This window comes from Dipodomys merriami, unplaced genomic scaffold (genome assembly GCF_024711535.1).
Source record: "Dipodomys merriami isolate MVZ:Mamm:240054 unplaced genomic scaffold, mDipMer1.0.p SCAF_136, whole genome shotgun sequence".
NCBI lineage: Eukaryota > Metazoa > Chordata > Mammalia > Rodentia > Heteromyidae > Dipodomys > Dipodomys merriami.
Window position 1 is genome coordinate 77,905 of NW_027202671.1, and position 18,295 is coordinate 96,199.

The 18,295-nt window shown below is 50.2% G+C and overlaps 1 protein-coding gene across 1 annotated transcript; it reads left to right on the forward strand.

Moving 5' to 3' along the window:
- Positions 1 to 23: 23 nt before the first annotated feature.
- Positions 24 to 10,947, forward strand: LOC138825206 (SH2 domain-containing protein 6-like). The gene is made up of 15 exons (XM_070019592.1): positions 24 to 44; positions 456 to 490; positions 2,282 to 2,352; positions 2,470 to 2,596; positions 3,096 to 3,202; positions 4,401 to 4,461; positions 5,304 to 5,326; positions 5,995 to 6,058; positions 6,832 to 6,910; positions 7,130 to 7,160; positions 7,279 to 7,303; positions 7,715 to 7,773; positions 8,048 to 8,131; positions 8,297 to 8,455; positions 9,866 to 10,947. The coding sequence occupies exons 2-15, from the start codon at positions 487 to 489 to the stop codon at positions 9,980 to 9,982; spliced, it is 1,011 nt and encodes a 336-aa protein (XP_069875693.1). The 5' UTR covers positions 24 to 44; positions 456 to 486; the 3' UTR covers positions 9,983 to 10,947.
- The last annotated feature ends 7,348 nt before the right edge of the window (positions 10,948 to 18,295 follow it).

Sequence of the window (18,295 nt, forward strand, 5' to 3'; positions counted from 1 at the left end):
ATTTTCCCCTCTTTCTAGGACAAGCTCAGTGGGACCAAGGCCCGGTGAGTACTGGGGCTCTTCTTTCTCCCACCCTCTTCTCTAGTCTCCCTTGCCCACCCCCTATCCCTCCTTCACTGGCACTGCTGCTCTAGGTGTGGTGCTGGCTCTGACTACTCCCAGCCCACTTGCCACCATTCATCTGCTTTTACCCATCAGTACTGGGGCTCCCCTGTCTCCCAGCTTACCTGGGGTACCAGGCCATCCAGTTGTGTTCCCCAAGGGCACTGGCTCTGCCCCTCTACCCCCAGGAACCCTCCCACCCATTCTGCTGCCCCAGTCCAAGGCCACCATGTCACACAACTCTTGGGGGGGTAGGCATTCATGGTGATGGATATCAGTGTGACGGAGTGCAATGTCTATTTGACACAAACTCCAGAACCTTTTGGGCTAAGTTGAGTAGAGTCTGCTTGCAGGTTGGGGCCACCTCTTCCACCCCCCAGATGCATGGGTAAGTGACACAGTAGACCAGAGGGTTCCAGTACATTAGGGGCCCCCACAAGTTTAGTATCTCTTGAGTGGCTCAGGACACGCATCTGCCATAGTCCTACACTGCTTGGTTCTGGGGCTTAGCTCTCCCATTTGTCTTAAGGAAAGTCAAGGGTGTCAGGAGGCGTGGAACTGATGTAGGTAAAACAAGCGACTGGGAGGTTACCTTCTTTCTCGGGCCAACTCATTGGCCCTGCTGCCATGATAAAAATTTCCCTCAAGAATTAAGTTCCTAGGGGCTGGGAAGGTGGCTCAGTGGTAGAGCGCTTGCCTTGCATGCCTGAGGCCCTGGGTTCGATTCCTCAGCACCACATAAGCAAAAAGAAAAAAGCCGGAAGTGGCGCTGTGGCTCAAGTGGTAGAGCGCTAGCCTTGAGCTGAAGAGCTGAGGGACAGCGCCCAGGCCCAGAGTTCAGGCCCCACGACAGGACCAAAAAAAAAAAAAAAAAAAAAAGAATTAAGTTCCTAGCCAGGCACTGGTGGCTCATGCCTATAATCCTAGATACTCAGAAGGCTGAGATCTGAGGATCGAGATTTAAAGCTACCTGGGACAGGAAAGTCCATGAGATTCTTATCTCCAATTAACCACCAGAAAACTGAAGTGGTGTTATGGCTCAAGTGGTAGAGTGCTAGCCTTGAGCTGAAGAGCTTAGGGACAGTGCCCAGGCCCAGAGTTCAAGCCCCATGACTGACAAAAAAAAGAGTAAATTCTTGGCTGGGAATGTAGCTTAGTGGTAGAGTGCTTGCCTAACAGGCAGGAAGCCCTGGGTTCAATTCCTTAGTGCCACATAAACAGAAAAAGCCAGAAGGGGCTCTATGGCTCAAGTGGTAGAGTGCTAGCCTTGAGCAAGAGCAGCTCAGGGTCAGTGCCCAGGCCCTAAGTTCAAGTCCCAAGACTGGCAGAAGAAAGAAAGAAAGAAAGAAAGAAAGAAAGAAAGAAAGAAAGAAAGAAAGAAAGAAAGAAAGAAAGAAAGAAAGAAAGAAAGAAAGAAAGAAAGAAAGAAAGAAAGAGAAAGAAAGAGGGGGGGGAGGGAGGGAAGGAGGGAGGGAGGGAGGGAGGGAAGGGAAGGGAAGGGAAGGGAAGGGAAGGGAAGGGAAGGAAGGAAGGAAGGAAGGAAGGAAGGAAGGAAGGAAAGATAGGTTCCTGAAGCCTGGTGGCTCATGCTTGTAATTCTAATTACTCTGGAGGGTGAGATCTGAAGATCTCCATTTGAACACACTAGGGCAATAAAGTACTTGAGATTCTTTTTTTTTTTTTTTTTTGTCGGTCATGGGGCTTGAACTCTGGGCCTGGGCGCTGTCCCTCAGCTCTTCAGCTCAAGGCAAGCGCTCTACCACTTGAGCTACAGTGCTACTTCTGGTTTTCTAGTGGTTTATTGGAGATAGGAGTCTCACGGTCTTTCCTGCCCAGGCTGGCTTTGAACCGTGATTCTCAGATCTCAGCCTCCTGAGTAGCTAGGATTACAGGCGTGAGCCACCTGTGCCCGGCAATACTTGAGATTCTTATCTCCAATTAACCACCAAAAAGCCAAAAGTGGAGCTGTGGCTCCTGTGACAGAGCACTAGCCTTGAGCAAAAAAGCTCAGGCATTCAGATCAAGCCCCAGGACTGCCCTAAACCTTCCCTCCTCCCCCAGGAGAACTGGTTTCTTTAGTAGAGGATTAAAGCTTGTTATAGGTGTGTTGGGGGGAACATCAGACATTGTGCTAGAAGGGGGTGGGGTGGGAGGAGGCAAGGCCAGTCTGTCTGTCCAGATGCCTCAGCTTGGAGAGAGGATGCCCTCAGCTCATCTCCTCTGCCTACTCCAGAGACCTGGAGACACAGGGTAAGTTCAGCAGCTGAGATGGAGGCTGGGGAGGAGGGGGGACGGGCGGGGGGGGGGGGGAGGCAGCAGCCATCAGTGTCCTGGGCATGTTCCACCCTCCATCTCCTCTGTACCCAGCAGCACTTTCTGAAGGCCCAAGAGGAGGAGGAAGAGGATAAGTATGAGCTGCCCCCCTGTGAGGCCCTGTCCCTCAATCTGGCCCCTGCACACCTTGCGGGTGCTGAGGAGGAGTCCTTGTACCTGGGTGAGGGCAGGGAAGTGAGAGGCAGGGAGGTGGGGATTTGGGTAGAGAACCCAGGCCTTGCTTTCCTCCTGCCTGAGCAGGGGCAGGGACAGGGTGGTCACTGGGGCCTCTTGGCTGGGGCAGAGATGGAAGTTAGAAAAGAGTCACTGACAGGAGGAGGGAAAGGAGAGTAGGGAAGGCAGAGAATTGAGTGCCATGTAACCAAGGCAACAGCAGAAAAGCAGGAGGCTAGACCCTGGTCCCTGGGGGCCTCCAGTACCCCCTCTATGATTCTAGAATGTTCTCTGAGATGAGGGTACCATGGGTATTCCACTCCCACTGCTTAGGGTCTTGGCCAGGTCGGAGCAGGGAAGCTGGCTGCCTCCAGAGAGACAAAGCTGTCGGAAGATAATAAGCTAAGGAGAGGGAAGGAGAAGGAAATGGAAGGACAGTTGGGAAGGAGCTGGAAGAAAATGGGAATCGACATGGGAGGGCCCAAAATGTCTGGGGTCTTTTCCAGATTGCTCTGGCCCCTTCGGACCATCCAAGCCACCACCCACCATGGGGAGAGACCTTCCCCCAAGTCACTCCTTCTCCATTCACCCCACCCCAGGCAACCATTTTCCGGTGAGTAAATTGTGAGAGGTAGATCATTTGCAAGAGCACTAACATTTGCATTCAAGAAAGCCCCAAAATCTCAGGTGCCAGAGACTTGAGAAGCCAAAGTCCTTTGGCCCTCCCAGCCAGCCTGACCTGCTACTCCCTCCCTCTGTTCTCCCCTGAGCTGGACCTAGGATTCTAGGTTCCACTGTACTCCCCTGAACTTTGAGCTTGAGGACTCCATCCTGTCCAGAGATTACACAAGCCTCTCCATTCAGCTGCCAGTCAGTGCCAGATCCCAGTCCCAATGAGTCCCACACATGGACTCCAAAAGCTACCATTTTCATTCCATATTTTACTAGAAAAGAAAAAAAAAGTAGAGAAGTGCACAGCCAAGAGCCACAGAAAAGAAGCTGAGAAAAATGTCCTTTTGGTACATTTCATCTTGAGCTTATAGTGGCAGGTTTTGTTTCTGTTTTTGTTGGTTGTGGGGCTTGAACTCAGGGCCTGGGCACTGTCCCTGAGCTCTTTTGCTGGAGGCTAATGCTATACCACAGCTCTACTTCCAGTTTTGTGGAGATAAGTCTCACAGGGACTTTTCTGCCCAGGCTGGCTTTGAACTGCAATCCTCAGATCTCAGCCTCCTGAATAGTATGAGCCATGGGCACCCAGCAGGTTTTTGTGGGTTTTTTGGTTTTTTTTTTTTTGTTTGTTTTGGTTGGTTGAACTCAGGGCCTGGGCACTGTCCCTCAGCTCCTCAGCTCAAGGCTAGCTGTTAACCACTTGGGCCATAGTGCCACTTCCAGTTTTCTGATGGTTAATTGGAAATAAGAGTCTCACCTACTTGACTGCCTTGGGCTGTCTTTGAACTATGATCCTCAGATCCCAACCTCCTGAGTAGCTGGTATTACAGGCATGAACCATTGGTGCCTGGTTTTTGTGTTTTGTTTTGTCTTTATGCCGGTCTTGTGGCTTGAACTCAAGGTCTGGGATCTGTCCTTTAGCTTTTTTTCCTAGTCCTGGACTTGAACTCAGGGCCTAGGCATTGTCCCTGAGCTTCTTTTGCTCAAGGCTAGCACTCTACCACTTGAGCCACAGTGCCACTTCCAGCTTTTTCTGTTTATGTAGTACTGAGGAATCCATTGGAGGGCTTCATGCACGCTAGGCAAGCACTCTACCATGCCTCAGTTTCCCTCCTCCCTCACCAGCTCTATTACGCCCACAGCTGAAGGCAGCAATGAACCCGCAGCTGACCACAAAGCCAGGACCTGCCTTTGGGAGTCGAGGTAAGGGACATGTCCTCTTGCCTCTCTCCACCCTGGGAGAGGTGGAGTTGGGTGTGCCTCACACTAGAGTCATCCTCTGCCGTTCTGTTGCACCCTCCTGGCTGTAACTTCCTTTTTTCTGGCCAAGTTCCGGAGGTAGCATGGCTTCCAGTGTACAAATGAGACAGAGACCCAGAGATGTCAACTGCTGTGCCTGAGAAGGCATCAAAGCATCAAATCTGACCTGATGCTCCCTCTCCAGCAGGTGTAGAATATCTGGTACAGGGTCAGACTGGGGGGACCCCAGAATAAAGAGGTCAGAAGGGCAGCCTACTCTATCTCCAGTACCCTCTCTATGGGGATATCTGTGCACCATCCCCCCAGCAAAGGGACATCCTTGGGCCACCACTGACTTCATTCCGGTCACTATTGCTGTCACTGTTCAGGGACTTGCCCCTAGGGTCAGTGCCTCTGAGGCTTGTGACACCACAACTCTGGGATGTCAGGAAAGGATAGAACTCCAGGAAATTTTCCTGTCTGAAAGAGGATGTGGGAAGAGTGGTGTTGTAGTCCCTCCATCCTGATGGCTTCCTCCACCCAAGGTCAAACTGCTCACCTGAGGCACATTTGGTTAGCCCTACTGACCTTGAGGGTGGCTTTGAGTTTTGGCTCAGCCCAAAGTCATCTGGAGCCAAGCCTGGAAAATCATTTGGGAGGTCAAGTTAGGTGACACTACAGCCTTGTGTAAGAAATGACAAGGAGAGGAGGATGGTTTCCTCTTGGAGTTTCAAAGTTGGCTCCAAGGACCCCATGTCCCAGCCCCTCCTCCCTGCTCCTCCTGACTGCTGCTTTCCTTCTTGCAGGGCGAGAGGTGATATCCAGAGTGGTGAGTAACCACCCCCCCCCCCCCATCCTCACTTTGCAGGGACAGAGTAGGGCTTGAAAAGGCCAGGAAATACTCTTAGATCCCAGGAGAAAGGCCCCAAAGAGTCTTTCCCTTCTGCCACAGGCCCCTATCTGGCAGAAGCCAGTTATCCTAAAGGCACTGGCCAGAGCTCCTCTTTGACACCTGCATACCCTGGCAGTTGTCACCTGTGGGTACCACTGAAAAGGAAGGTGTTCATGAGATGCTTCCTTCCAGGCAGAGGGACAAATTTTTTTTTTTTTGGATCCGGTCATGGGGCCTGAACTCTGGGCCTCGCTCTTCAGCTCAAGGCTAGTGCTCTACCACTTGAGCCACAGCACCACTTCTGGCTTTTTTTTCTGCTTATGTGGTACTGAGGAATCGAACCCAGGACCTCATGCATGCAAGGCAAGCGCTCTACCACTGAGCCACCTTCCCAGCCCCAGAGGGACAATTTTAGTCATTCAACCCTCCCCAAAAGAGGATCAACTGGCAAGGAGGGAATGTGGTCCACTGGAGCCCCACCTCCTGATCAAGGCTCTTTCCCTGACTGTCACCCTACTGCTTGTGGCAAAGGTCTGTTAGTCCTAGCAGGACGTCCAGGGCTGGGCAAACTCATGATCATACATACCCCTTCCTCCCTACCTTAGGTGGCAGCAGGCCCTGCAAAGGATCAGGATGAGGATGTCTACCTGAAGTGTGAGCCTGATCCAGGTGAGGGCCTCCCTCCAAACCATCCTGCCCCACAGTCACCCTCCAGGCCCCACTTCTGTCCCTTACTGGTGTGCATGGGCCTTCAGATACTGCATAGACATCTTCAGTTCTCACTGGGAAGGTAGCTCAGTGGTAGAGCACTTGCCTAGCACATGCCAGGTGCTGGGTTCAATCACCACTGCTGCAAAACCAAACTAAGTTAAAAAAATAATAATAATGAGCCTGGAGATGGTGGCTCATGCCTGTAATCCTAGCTACTCAGGAGGCTGAGATCTGAGGATTTAGGCCAGGTTCAAAGCCAGCCGAGGCAAAAAAGTACATGAGACTTATCTCCAATTAACCACCAGAAAACTGGAAGTGACACTGTGGCTCAAGTGGTAGAGCACTAGCCTTGAGCTGAAGAACTCAGGGATAGTGCCCAGGCCCAGAGTTCAAGCCCCACACGTGCGAGCGCGCGCGCGCTCGCGCACGCACGCACGCGCACACACACACACACACACACACACACACACACACAAATGATAACCTTCACTCCTGCCTTTGGTCTGAGTTGATGCACCCTGTGCCTATTAGGGGGAGCCAACCCCTTAAAAGAAGGGCTGGGTGGAGCTTCTCAGCTGCTGTGGCCAGGCTAGCATCTCCCTCTAGTTAGAAGGAATTCCAGGGGCCCAGACAGCAGAGAAGACCCTGAAGCCATTCTTAGTCCCTCCCTGACCAGCCTGGATTTCCTTGCCTGATCCCAGGTCAACCTCAGCCTGCCTTCTCTGTTTCAGTCCCAGCCTTAACTAGGTCTCTGAGCTCCAAAGCCCTGATGCCCTCAGTCCCTCTGCCAAGGACATCTGTGATTCCTAGGTAGGTACCTCACCAGATGCACACGTGCCTACATGAAGGAGAGAAAGTAAGAGAGCTTAAGAGAATGCTAACGCAGGCTGCCTCAGTCCTGACCGTGAAATGGCAGTCTCATTCCATTGTCCTGGGTCACTGACAGGGGTGGTAAGGGAAGGTTGGGATATTGGCTCATTTCTGAAAGTGATGAGGACCCTGAGCTCTGCCCTGATTTGCTCCCTACAGGCCCAACATAGTACCCCAGGATGCCTGGAGTGTAAGAGGCTTGTGGTCAAGGGGAAACTGAACTGGGTAGGGGGAGAGAGAGAAGGGAGGCTCAGGGTGGGACTCGCTGCAAGGCCAGTGATCATCTGACCAGACCTCCTGTTTCCCAGGGAGCAGCAGATGCCACCTCTAAAGGTCAGTGCATACATCTCTGGATGGTTCTGCCCAAGCCTGCGGGCTTGTAGACTCCTTCCTCACCCCTTTCCACTCCCCGACTTTGCAGCTGAGTCCAGCCAGGGTCAGGTTGGGGTGGCAGCAGTGTGTGTGGGGGGTGAGGGGGAATCCTCTTGGACATTTTCCAGAGCCTGCACCAAATTGGGAAGCTCCCAATTTGGGCCTCACGGTCACATCTCACCTGGAAGTTTCCCAAGGCTGGGCTGGTGGGTCTTGGGAGGATGTTGGACCTGGAGAATAGGAGTTCAGGGTGCTCCATTTTGGACTTCAGGTTTCCTGTATCCCCTGCCTCTGCTCCTACCCCTAAAGCTGTTCCTTGGAACCTTTGCCTAACCCCTTCCAGGCCCTAACTCTGTAATTTCCTTCTTTCAGTGGGAAGGAAAGCCCCTCTTCCCTCCATAGCCCACCCTGGGAGCAGTTCAGCTGCCAAGGTGAGTAGGGGCTTGGGGGGGCAGGCTGAGGGCAAGGCCTTTGGCAACCAGAGTCTGAGTCCTCACCCAGGACCCTTATGGCAGAGGCATGAATTACCACCACCAGAAATGTATGTATGTGTGCACCAGGCACGACGCAGCTTTGTTCTGCTTTTGGGGCTCAGTCTGGCACTGGCAGATGTGAATGCAAACAACGGCACTCCAGGGTTCTCTGCTCCCATTCAATTCCCTGACACATCTCTGAGTGGCCTTGTGTGTGTGTGGTTGTATATAGGACAGTAACCTGCTGGCCCAGCCTTGGTACTCAGGGAACTGTGACCGCCATGCTGTAGAGAGAGCCTTGCTCTGCTTCCAAAAGGTAGGCAGCTATAGACTCCTGAGTCTTCTCTGAAATCCCTGCTGCTCACAGGCTGTGGTGGGCTGAGCTGGCAGATGGAGGTCTAGAGAGGTTCTGGATCATCCTGGGTCAGGGCTGGAATGAGTAGTTGGGAAATAAGGTTCATGATTGGGGTCTCCTTCACAGGATGGGGCCTACACAGTGCGCCCCAGCTCAGGGCCTCACACCTCCCAGCCCTTTACCCTGGCAGTGCTTCTCCAAGGCCGGGTCTTCAACATTCCCATCCGGCAGCTGGATGGTGGGCGCCACTATGCCCTGGGCCGGGAGGGCAGGAACCACGAGGAGGTAAGAGCTTGCTGGAGGAGTTGGACTTCCCAAATAAGGAGAGTACAGAGACCAGCATTCTGAGCCTAGCTAAGAGCATATGTCTGGGGGAGAAATCCAGTTGGCATTTTTCTTTTCTTTTTTCTTTTTGCCAGCCCTGGGGCTTGAACTCAGGGCCTGGGTACTGTCCCTGAGCTTCTTTTGCTCAAGGCTAGCACTCTACCACTTGAGCTACAGCACCACTTCTGGCTTCTTCTGTTTATGTGGTTCTGAGGAATCGAACCCAGGGCTTCATGCATGCTATGTGAGCATTCAACCAGTAAGCTGCATTCCCAGCCCCCAGTTTGCATTTTTCTAGGGCAGGTTGAAATAACAGGAGCCTGTAGCTTAAGCTTCCTAGATTCCGGGCACTTTGAGAAGAGGTATTCCCTCTGGCTATGACTCCCATCTGCACACGGTTGAGGTGGGGCATTTGTACTTACAGCCTAATGAGGAAGGCAGGATCCAGAGTCCAGATTCCTGCCTCTCTGCCCAGCTCAACTCAATTTTATACCCAGCATTTGCTGGGCTATAAGGTAGAGATGATAACCTAGCATTCAGCTCCAGGCACAGCAGGGCCTGAAAGTTACTTTTACTTGGCCTTGGAAACCCAAGGCTAGCCAACAATGATCACAGGAAAGTTGTAGGAGGTTTAAAGTAGGGCAGCATCTTTCAGAGACAATCTGCCCCCTTACCAGTCATCTTTGGAAGTTGCTGGACATGTGAGGCTCACAAAACTCATGTGCCAAGTGCTGGTGGCTCATGCCTGTATTCCTAGGTACTCAGGAGGCTGAGAGCTGATGCTAGCCTGTGCAGAAAAGTCCATGAGATTCTTCTCTCCAATTAACCATCAAAAAGCCAGAAGCGAGGCTGGAAATATGGCTTAGTGGTAGAGTGCTTGCCTAGCATGCACAAAGCCTTGGGTTCAATTACTCAGCACCACATAAACAGAAAAGGCCAAAAGTGGTGCTGTGGCTCAAGTGGCAGAGTGCTAGCTTTGAACAAAAGAAGCTCAGGCCCTGAGTTTAAGCCCCAGGACTGGGAAAAAAACAAAAACAAAACCCCCAAACCAGAAGTGGTGCTATGGCTCAAGGCAAAAAGTTCAGAGAGAGCGCATCCAGCCTCTGAGTTCAAATCCCAGGGCCAGAAGATGATAGATAGATAGATAGATAGATAGATAGATAGATAGATAGATAGATAGATAGATAGATAGATAGATAGATAGATAGATAGATAGATAGATAGATGAATTGTTGATATGGCACAAGTGGTAGAAAGCCAACTTTGGGTGAAAAAAAAAAACACCCAAGGAGAACTCAAGGCCTTGAGTTCAAGCCCTAGTACTGGCACAAACAAAACAAAAATTCATGGTTGCCCTACCTCTTTGTGTAGGTCTTCTCTTCCGTGACCACCATGGTTCAGCACTATTCGAAGCATCCCCTGCCCCTGGTGGACAGACACAGTGGCAACCGGGAACTTGCCTTCCTGCTCTTCCCCCTCAAGCCTTAAGGCCATGCAACATACACACCCATCATTGGCCCAAAGGGTGTGCCTTCATCTTCTGGACACCACCTAGGGCTGCCTGCTCTCCCTCTCTAGTCTCTACTACTCCACTCCCTGTAGGCCCCAGATGAGAGGCACTGGGCAAAGGTTGCCCATAGAGACAAAGGACCTTGGGGATGCTACCTAATGTACATCCAGCGCCTCCCAGCTGCATCCCTGAGACCCTCCCTCCACCATTGCTAGTTTCAAGCAATGACATGGTCTGCCATAGTACACTCCCCTCCCTCTCTCTCCCTATCCTCTCCCCACCCCCACCCCCCTTCTCTGCAGGACTGAGGATTGAACTCTGTGTCTTCAAGCTTGCTAGGCATATACTCTACAACTTGGGCCATGCATGCCCCCCTCCCCCACCTTTTGCATTTTATGTATTTTAGTTTGCTTTTCAGCTAGTCTTCCTGCTAAGTTTCCCATGGGCCAGCCTCCAACTGCAATCCTCCTGTATCTGGCTCTTGAGTAACTGGGATTCATTACAATCTTATACTTATCACCAGCATAGTACACAATAAATATTTGTTGAATGAAGTCTTTAATCTGCTAAGAGAAACTGCAGTGGCCCCCAGGAAGCCTCTATGTTTCTCAGGTTTCACAGAGCACACTGGCTAGAAGTGATGGCGCCAGGGTGGACTGCACCACCGCAGAAGGGAACATATTTCTAACAGATTAGGACCTTTGCTTCTAAATGTGTTGTGTGGGGGCTGGGAAGGTGGCTCAGTGGTAGAGTGCTTGCCTTGTATGCATGAGGCCCTGGGTTCGATTCCTCAGCACCACTTAAACAGAAAAAGCAGGAAGTGGTGCTCTGGCTCAAGTGGTAGAGAGCCCTAAGCTGAAGAGCTGAGGGACAGTGCCCAGGCCCAGAGTTCAAGCCCCACGGCCGATTAAATAACTAAATAAATGTGTTGTGTGCCAAGGAGGATGAAGGGCAGCTGCTGGTTTTTGTTTTGTTCTTCTTGTTGGCATCAGAGGGAGGGAGGGAAGGGAGGCCCAAAACTGCCTCCTCCATCCCTCTAAAGGAGAATGGAATCCATTAACGACTGTTCTCCACCTACTAGCCACACAGGACTCCCGGGAGGTTGATTTTTGAGCCCTGGGAATGGTCGAGGGTTGGGGAAACTGAGGGCCCCAGCAAATAACCGGGCTAGATTGCCCATCTAGTGTTGGAAGAAAAGCCAGGGAACACTGAAGCCCGGGCGCTCAGAGATGAACGTGGGGGGTGGGGGTGGCGGTCCGCCCCAACCCGGGGGGTCCAGGCGGGGCTGCGTGTCGGAGTAGGGCGTGGGCCTGGAAAGCTGGCGTGGGGGGGGGGGGAGGCGCCCCTCGAGGGGCTGACAGCCGGCAGAAGGGGAGCGGGGTCGGGGGCGGGGGCATCTCCGGGCCCTGGCACGCCGCCTGGAACACCCCGTGCCGGAAGCGCCATGTGACCGTGACTCTGCACACGTCCAGAGCGCCAGGGGGAAACAAAGGGCAGCGCTGCGGCCCCCACCCCCTGCGCGCGCGGGCTGGCACCGAGCGTCCCGCCCGCACCCCGCACCCCCACACCGCCCGCCCTCCCCGCCGATCGCAGGCTCTGGCGCAGCAGGGGGAGTGGGAGGGTCTCGGGGAGCCTTATGAGGGGAGGACTGCGCGCGCGCACACACACACATACGCGCACACACACGCGCGCGCGCGCGCGCCTGGGCGGGGTTGGGGTCCAGGCGCGTTCTAGCTGGCGCGCTGACGTGCGTGCCTGACTCCGGCGGATCACCATCTCCGAACTGTCATTTCCTCCTGGGCAAGAGCTGGAAAGATCATTGTTCCCGCACAATCGTCCACCCCTGCCCAGGAGGCTTGGGTGAGGCCTTCTACGTAAGAAGCGTCGAAGGGCGGCCCCGCAGCGGCCCTCCTCCCAAACCACAGCCCGAGAATTCAGGTCAATTACTCACCACCCACCCAAGTCCCAGCGGGGAGACCATTTCGGGGTGGGGTGCCCGGAAGAGGCTGAGGATGGGGCAGCAGATGGATGCAGAGGGGATTGGCAGCTGGGGCCTCTAATGGAAGCTGGGTAGGCGGCCAGGGTACTCTCCTCCGCTCCATTAGCCAGCCCCACGGCCCTCCGTGGCAGGAGGGGCTATCGCCTCCTCCTCTCCAGCCTCACCTGTATAGTTTGGCAGGCTGGCAATTTGGGGTGGTCCGATCCTACATTCAGTCTCTATTTGCTGGCTCTACTTTCTAAGGAGAGACCCCACACTCCAAAGTCATAAAGGCCCCATGGCCTGGTTTTACTGAATTCTCTGTTTTGTCCCCAAGGTCAAAGCCACTGCCCTTGAGCTTTTGAATTAGTGGCCACAGGAAACCTCTTTGCTTGTCCTATCTGAGAGACTCACTTCAAGGAACTGCTGCTCTCCATTATTCTCTTCCCTGAGGAAAAGATGAGGAGAGCAATCCGAGCAAGAGTGGGAGAGGGGCGGGGAGATAGGGAGGAGCAGAAAAGAGGAAGGCCTTCTCACCTTTCCAGGGGGACCCTCTGTTTAGCCCATCCCACCTCATCCTCCCCTGTCTGGGAGCTGGTACTTGAGGCACCCCCTCTAAACCACCTTTTCCCTCCCAGGATCCATGTGCTACTCCCACTATTGAGTATTTGAGGCCCTGGATACAGTAAAGGGAGAGACAATATTTGTCAAAAGATTTGAAACTAGACCCAAGGCCCAAAGTCTAGGAGTCCCAAGTTAGGTTCAGCTACTTACCCTCATGTGCCAGATAGACATGGTGAAGGGCAGAGAAAGATTTATCCCATGGCAGCCATGGGAAGCCAGCACTTCGGCACATCTTCACCATCTTCAAGGGGGATAGATGGACAGCTTTAGGTTAAATCGAATTAGAGGCAGGTGGTGAGAAAAATATGCATAGTTAAAACAGCCCAGGTCACAGGTGTGTAGCCCAGTTGACCATTATCTCAGTCTTTGTCCTTGAAGTTAGTTGTTCCAGAGAATTATCACTTTATTGTTGGAACAGAGCTTGAACAAGGTGGTTTCTTGAGTTTGGGGCTGTTTTCTTTAAGATGATAAAAGTTGTTGCCTGTTGAAGGGCCAGATTTCCTTTCACTCAAGACGCAGTTATCACTGATTTTTCTCTTCCCTACTGCACCGTTAGGTGCATCAGAGAATACTTCAGATCAAAGAGCACCAACTAGGTCAAGTCTATCCTGGGTTCCACTAAACTGATAATCAGAACTTCCTTTGTTAAAAGTCCAACAGAGTGCTATTCAAAAGGGTTTTCTGTGATGATAAAAAGATATTAAGCATGACTTAATATTAAACCCAGTTGTTAATTACTAATTTAATTAATCTTAAATGCCTGTAGCCACATGTGGTTGGTGATCATCATATTGCTCCAGGTGTCTTGAGGATGGCAGGTTCTAGGTCTGTAGCCTAATAGGCCTAGCAAGGAATATGGATACTGGGGAGTCATTGAGGGTATATACTGTGGTGGGGTATCAGAGGGTATCAGATGGATGGTATTTTAGGAACATCCTGCTAGCTGTGTCATGCAGAATGGCTAGAGGGGCAGCAAAGAGTCTGGGAGAACAGTTAGGGACTGCAGCTATTTCTGCAATTCAGGCCAGCTAATACCCCTTGACTTTTTACCATGCTACTATCCTAGTGATAGAAACTAGCAGAAATGCAGACCTCTATAACTTGCAGATGGAAAGATAGGTGATAAACCAAAACCTCCCTGACAATAAAATGGGGGCAGAGGGTTACAAAAGAATGAGAAAGTAGCTGGGCATCGGTGGCTCATGCCTATAATCCTAGCTACTCAGGAGGTTGAGATCTGAGGATCACAGTTCAAAGCCAGCCTGGGCAAGAAAGTCTGTGAGACTCTAATCACTATCAGAAAACTGGAAGTGGTGCTGTGGCTCAAAATGGTAGAGCACTAGCCTTGAGCAAAAGAACTCAGGGACAATGCCCGAGTCCCATAATAGACAAAAAAAAGAAGGAGGAGAAGGAGGAGGAAGTGGAGGAGGAGGAGGAGGAAGAAGAGGAGGTGGAAGAGGTGGTAAATGAAGACTATATCTGACATCACAACCTTACAGGAAACAGAAAGGAACTTACCAATGAGAAAGCCATATGCTTCTCACTAACCATAGGTCAAGATAGCAGACATAGACATAAGTTAACTGTGGGCTTCTCTATGGTGCATTTATGCCACGTGCTTTCTTTATCTTATTTTCTTTTTTCTTCTTCTTCTTTTTTTTTTTTTTCCGTGTTGGTCGTGGGGCCTAAACTCTGGGCCTGGGCACTGTCCCTCAGCTCTTCAGATCAAGGCTAGCGCTCTACCACTTGAACCACAGCACCACTTCTGGCTTTTTCTGCTTATGTGAGGCTGAGGAATTGAACCCAGGGCCTTAGGCATGCAAGGCAAGCATTCTACCACTGAGCCACCTTCCTAGTCAATCTTATTTCTTTTGTGATAATTTTTCTATCATCTTTACTTATGGTCATGTCTTGGTTGAATTCTTCTGTTGCCAGATGCAAGGACCAATATTGTTTAGCTGCTGTAAACTTTCTGGCAAAACTAGCTTGCATGCCATTCACATATTCTCCAGTAGAAAAGCCATAGTCTAAGGAATTCCAAATAGGGTCACCAATGTGTATGGGGGAATAAAATCTTTGAGACATGCCATTCGGTAAAGAAGCCCACGTATGACAGGTGCTGTTTTGTCTGTCTCCAAGAACACTAGGGCGAGAGGAGCCCAGGCAGTATATAGTTGTTCAGGACTTAAAACCATGGCTATCGTCCTGGCCAAATGGGTTCAGAGTGTGGTCTAAGCAATCATCCTAAACTTTCAGCTGTCCTTTGTGAAAAGACAGCCTGACCAGGGATGAAAGCTTCAGCAGAGAAGCTGGGTGCTGATAGTTCACTCCTGTAATCCTAGCTACTCAGGAGGCTGAGATCTAAGGATTTTTTTTTTTTGGAGTCAGCTGGGGCAGAAAAGTCGTGATACTCTAATCTTCAATTAACTGCTAAAAAAGCCAGAAGTGGAGCTATGGCTCAAGTGGTAGAGCACTAACCTTGAGCAAAAAAGCTCAGGGACAGTGCCCAGGCAGTAAGTTCAAGGCCCAGGATATTCACACACATAGACACACACACACACACACACACACACACACACACACACACACACACACACACACTCGGGGGAATGGTCAAGTAGTAGGCACCTTCCTAAGCAGCATGAAGCCCTGAATTCAATCCTTAGTACTGATGGAAAAAAAAAAAAAAAAAAAAAAAGAGGAGAAAAGCAACCCATGGAATGAGAAATAAGCTTTTCTTGAAGCAAATTTATTACATTTTAAGGACTGATCATCCTTCAAACCATGATCAAGTTCTTCCTCTTGCTTTGCCTTTAAATTATATAGTTTGTTATCTGAGGAAACTTGGATCCAGGACCCCTGAGGATAGATACCAAAATCCATGAATGTTTAGCTCTCTTCTATAAGATAGTGTAGTGTTTGCATATATAGCCTTCCCATATACTTATAAATTGTGTCTATATTACTTGCAGTTGTTATATTGTTTAGGACAGAATGACCAGAATAATGTATACATTCAGTATATATCAATTTTTCCCTCTATTGTCAGGTTTTATTTGAGAAGATTTCAATAGGCACGAGTTATTTCTTGGGTATGAATGTGCGTGTGTGTGTGTGTGCAAGTGCACACACATGTGCTTTGTGCCAATCTGTATTTTTTGTCCTGTCAAGGCTGGTACTTTTCCATCTGAAAAGATTTAAGTGACTCATATCACTTGCCTCGCAGGATTCTTGTTAAGTAGTGGAGCTAAAGTAAATATAGATATTACATATGTTCATAATTGGTGGAAAGTCAGATTCCAAGGATCTTCTATATTTTTGTCTGTTTTGGTAGGATCCCTGAACAGGTCAGCCATCTCTCTTGTAAGTCTCTTTCTGTGGCTATTGTATATACACAATTTTTAAATTTTGTTATTTTTGATCTTCAGTTGATTGAATCCATCAAAACTCAGGGATACAGAGGATTAACTGTACTTTCAGGTCATTTGATTTTACTGGGCCTTCGTTTCTCCATCTTTAAAATGGGGTAGGAAGGCCGAGTGTTTGGCCTAGATGACACTTAAGGCCTTTCCAACCCCATTATTTTCAGGGTCCAAGTGCACACTCTCTGGGATTTTTGTCTCTCACACCAAGCCTGCTTTCCCCCTCAGCTGTGCCCCATCAGCTCTTCCTTGCTCAGCCCCAACATTTTGCTCTGCTAGGTGTTTCATGAGATGTGTCCCTTTGCAGTGCTGGATTAAATGGTAACTGAAGAGATAATAGTTTCTTGGGGTGTGTGTGTGTGTGTGTGTGTGTGTGTGTGAGAGAGAGAGAGAGAGAGAGAGAGAGAGAGAGAGAGAGATACTACTGGGCTTGAATTTAGGGCCTTGTGCTCTCCCTTAGCTTTCTTGCTCAGAGCTGGCATTCTACAACTTGAGAGCCACAACTCCACTTCCCAGCTTTTTACTTGTTAATTTGAGATAAGAATCTCTTGGTTTTTGTCTACCTGGGTGGCTTCGAACCTGGATCCTCAGATCTCAATCTCCTCTGTAGCTACAATTATAGATAAACTTGAGCTACAATTATAGATAAACTTGAGCCACTGGTGCGGGTCTTAGATAGCAGTTTCTAAAAAGAAAACCTGAGTTTCAGAAAGCTTCATGTTTAGCTGGGCACCTGTGCCTCACACCTATAATCCTAGCTACTCAGGAGGCTGAGATCCGAGGATCACAATTCAAAGCCAGCCCTGCCAGAAAAGTCCCTGTGAGACTCTTATCTCCAGCTAAATACTCAAAAACCAGAAGTAGAGCTGTGGCTCAAAGTTGTAGAGCACTAGCCTTAAGCAAAGGAGCTCAGGGACAGCTCCTAGACCCTGAGTTCAAGTCCCCAAACAAACAAACTAATTAATTAATTAAAAAAAAAAGTAGTGATGACTTAGGCTGGAGAGGAACCAGCGCCAAAATCCCCAGATTTAAATGTGAGAAATCATCACCTTTAGGAAAGCTTCCAGCAGAGACCTCTGCCTTAATCACACGGGACGCTTGCTGCCTGGGTAGTTGAGAGCCAGGCAACAAGAGAGGCCAGGAAATAGAAGAGCTCAAGAGCCTCTGGCTTGTCACTTATCTTTGCTCCCCTCTCCCTGAGAACAAAACGGGCAAGGCCAGGAGGCTCTTAGGGACCTTCCTAATTCCCAAGGCTTGGAAGCCAGCACTGCAGCTGATGCAAGGCCTGTGGTGGGTGAGCTCAGCCTGACTTCAACACTAGGAGTCTCCTGTGCTCCACCTGTACTATCAACACATCCATTCACTGTCCCCCTTCAGATCTGTTCCTTCTGCAAGCAGAGCAGGGCCACCTAAACATCTGGAAGTAGGTCCTACTTGGACACTGAGCATACCTGAGTAAACCCATGCAGTGGAAATGGAGAGTCAAAGCATCCTTCAGACTTTCATCCTGAAGTTCTGTATACACCAGTCCATTTCTTCCTCTGGGAAGTTTTAGACTTTCTTCTGCCTTCCCATTAAAAGTAGGCTTCCCTTGCTGGTCACTAGTGGCTCAAGCCTATAATCGCAGCTACTCAGGAGGCTGAGATCTGAGAATTTTGGTAATTAACTTGGTCAGACAAAACCAGGAGAATCTTATCTCCAAACATCCAGCAAAAAGTCAGAAGTGGAGGTGTGACTCAAGTGTTAGAACACTAGCTATAGAGAAAAAGCCAAATGAGAGCGTGAGGCTCTGAGTTCAAGCCCTAGAACTAGTTCTAGAACTATTTGTTCTTTCTGTCACTTGGAACAAGCACCCATATGCCAAAGTGAGAATTCTGAAATCCTATCACACATCAAAGACCAATGCATCCTCAGCTCAGAACCAGGACTCATTCAGCACGTTTACTAAGAGATCAGTGGGAACAGCATCATACATTTCACATGTGAATTTCATCTTACAAAGTGCTGTTGTGACTAATCTGTGCTTCCTGTGACCCTGGTGAGGATTCTATAACATAGGGAGAAACGGAGGCTCAGGGAGTCGAGGTGGCAGAACCAGAGCTACAATGGCAGTATCTTTCCATTTAGTGTGCCCTATAACCAGCTCCAGATGTCTATGAGGGCCAGCAGAGGAGGGTTTCCAGTGGGCAGTGAGGAGTGAGTGAAGATTTGGGGTAGAGGCACGCTGAGGACCATACCTATCTGTCAGGGAATGAAGACATTCGGTG

What these genes read in the sequence shown, in the direction of transcription:
- LOC138825206 (XM_070019592.1), top strand. An exon ending in GGAGGAGTCCTTGTACCTGG is followed by an intron (nt 2,597 to 3,095) that starts GTGAGGGCAGGG and finishes GGTCTTTTCCAG; the next exon opens with ATTGCTCTGGCCCCTTCGGA. An exon ending in GAAGTGTGAGCCTGATCCAG is followed by an intron (nt 6,059 to 6,831) that starts GTGAGGGCCTCC and finishes TCTCTGTTTCAG; the next exon opens with TCCCAGCCTTAACTAGGTCT.